Genomic DNA, 1,540 nt, shown 5'->3' on the forward strand with positions numbered 1-1,540 from the left:
GAGCAGATGGTGAATTCCAGTTACAATATTTCATTTTTTTTCAGGTGTCATAGAAACAGGACAATAGAATATAAGATAAACCACCTGTACCCTCCCACTCTGCCCTTAATAAAGAGATATTAGTTTTAGTAGTATAATATTCTGGTCAGTAAATTGTCAAAGAATGGACAGTTGGAGGCCTGAGTATGACTATATATGCACAGGCATATGACAAATATAGTACCACATGTCAATTTATCTCTTTGTCAGACATGATGCTTAATTGCTAACATGGAAAATTTATTCGAAGGAAATAGTTTTCTGCTAAAAACATTTCTTAAGGCTCCCTTTACTTCTCTGTTTTTCAGGCTGTAAATGATAGGGTTAAACATGGGAATTAAAACATTGAACAGCACAGCAAAGAGTTTGTTCTGATCCAGTGACTGCATGGACGTTGGTCTCATATACAAACATGCCATCGTCCCATAGAAGAGAATAATGACCGTGAGGTGGGAGGAGCAGGTGGAGAAGGCTTTGCGTCTCCCCTCAGTGGATCGGATCCTCAGGATGGCGGAGATGATGTAGGCATAAGATGTCAGGGTTAAGAGAAAGCAGGGAAGCCCTACAAACACACCCAAAATGTAAATTGCACATTCAATGGCAGAAGTGCTGGAGCAGGAGAGCTTTAGCAGTACTGAGGGGTCACAGAAGAAATGGTTAATCTCATTGGACCCACAATAAGAGAGATGAGAGTAAAAAACAGCGTGCGTCACTGGTTGCAAAAATCCCCAAATCCAAATCCCTGTAGCCATCAGTACACAGAGTCTCTGATTCATAATCACTGTGTAATGCAGGGGATGACAAATTGCGGCATAGCGGTCATAAGCCATGATCGTAAGAAGTAAAACCTCTGTACCAACCAATATCATGAAAAAATATATCTGAGTAATGCATCCATAGATAGAAATATTCTGAGTCTTTCTTAAGAAGATATCAAGAAGTTTGGGGATTGTGAGTGAGGTGTAAGAGATATCGAGGAAGGACAAGTTACAGAGGAAAAAGTACATGGGGGTGTGCAGGTGAGGGTCCAGGCACGTCAGGGCTATAATAGTGAGGTTCCCCATCAGGATGATCAGGTAACTCAGTAAGAACAGAAGGAAAAGGGGCATTTGTAGATCTGGATATTCAGGAAACCCCAGAATGATGAATTCTGTGACTCTGGTGAGATTTTCCTCTTCCATTGGTTTATGAAAGGAAAGGAAGGTGCCCTGTTATAGAGTCCATCATGCTAGGGTGAGAGAACATAGTAGAAATCTCATCTTTGTGAGACTTTCCTCACTCCAAATGACTTCAGATCTTCACTGAGGTGTACTGTGCTGTTCCTACTTCTCTATTTCTCATGAAAAACTGGTCCCTAAATCCTAAACCACCACCAGTACCTCATCTCCAGCTATTAGATGGCCCTCCTCTAGAGATTTAAATACTTTACTACTATGAAGTCCTTGTAGATAGGTTCTCTCTCTCTCTCTTCCATGCATTAATAACACATTTTAATGAATTG

General features: G+C 40.8%; 1 protein-coding gene across 1 annotated transcript; it reads right to left on the minus strand.

Annotated features, from left to right (window-relative positions):
- Window positions 1-245: 245 nt before the first annotated feature.
- Window positions 246-1,220, minus strand: LOC115078421 (olfactory receptor 1019-like). Its single transcript, XM_029581334.1, has one exon. It carries the CDS (start codon window positions 1,218-1,220, stop codon window positions 246-248), a length of 975 nt encoding a protein of 324 aa, XP_029437194.1.
- Window positions 1,221-1,540: the final 320 nt, after the last annotated feature.

Source organism: Rhinatrema bivittatum, chromosome 16 (assembly GCF_901001135.1).
Source record: "Rhinatrema bivittatum chromosome 16, aRhiBiv1.1, whole genome shotgun sequence".
In the NCBI taxonomy this organism is placed as follows: Eukaryota; Metazoa; Chordata; class Amphibia; order Gymnophiona; family Rhinatrematidae; genus Rhinatrema; species Rhinatrema bivittatum.

What these genes read in the sequence shown, in the direction of transcription:
- LOC115078421 (XM_029581334.1), bottom strand. Translation starts at nt 1,220, where the DNA reads ATGGAAGAGGAAAATCTCACCAGAGTCACAGAATTCATCATTCTGGGG.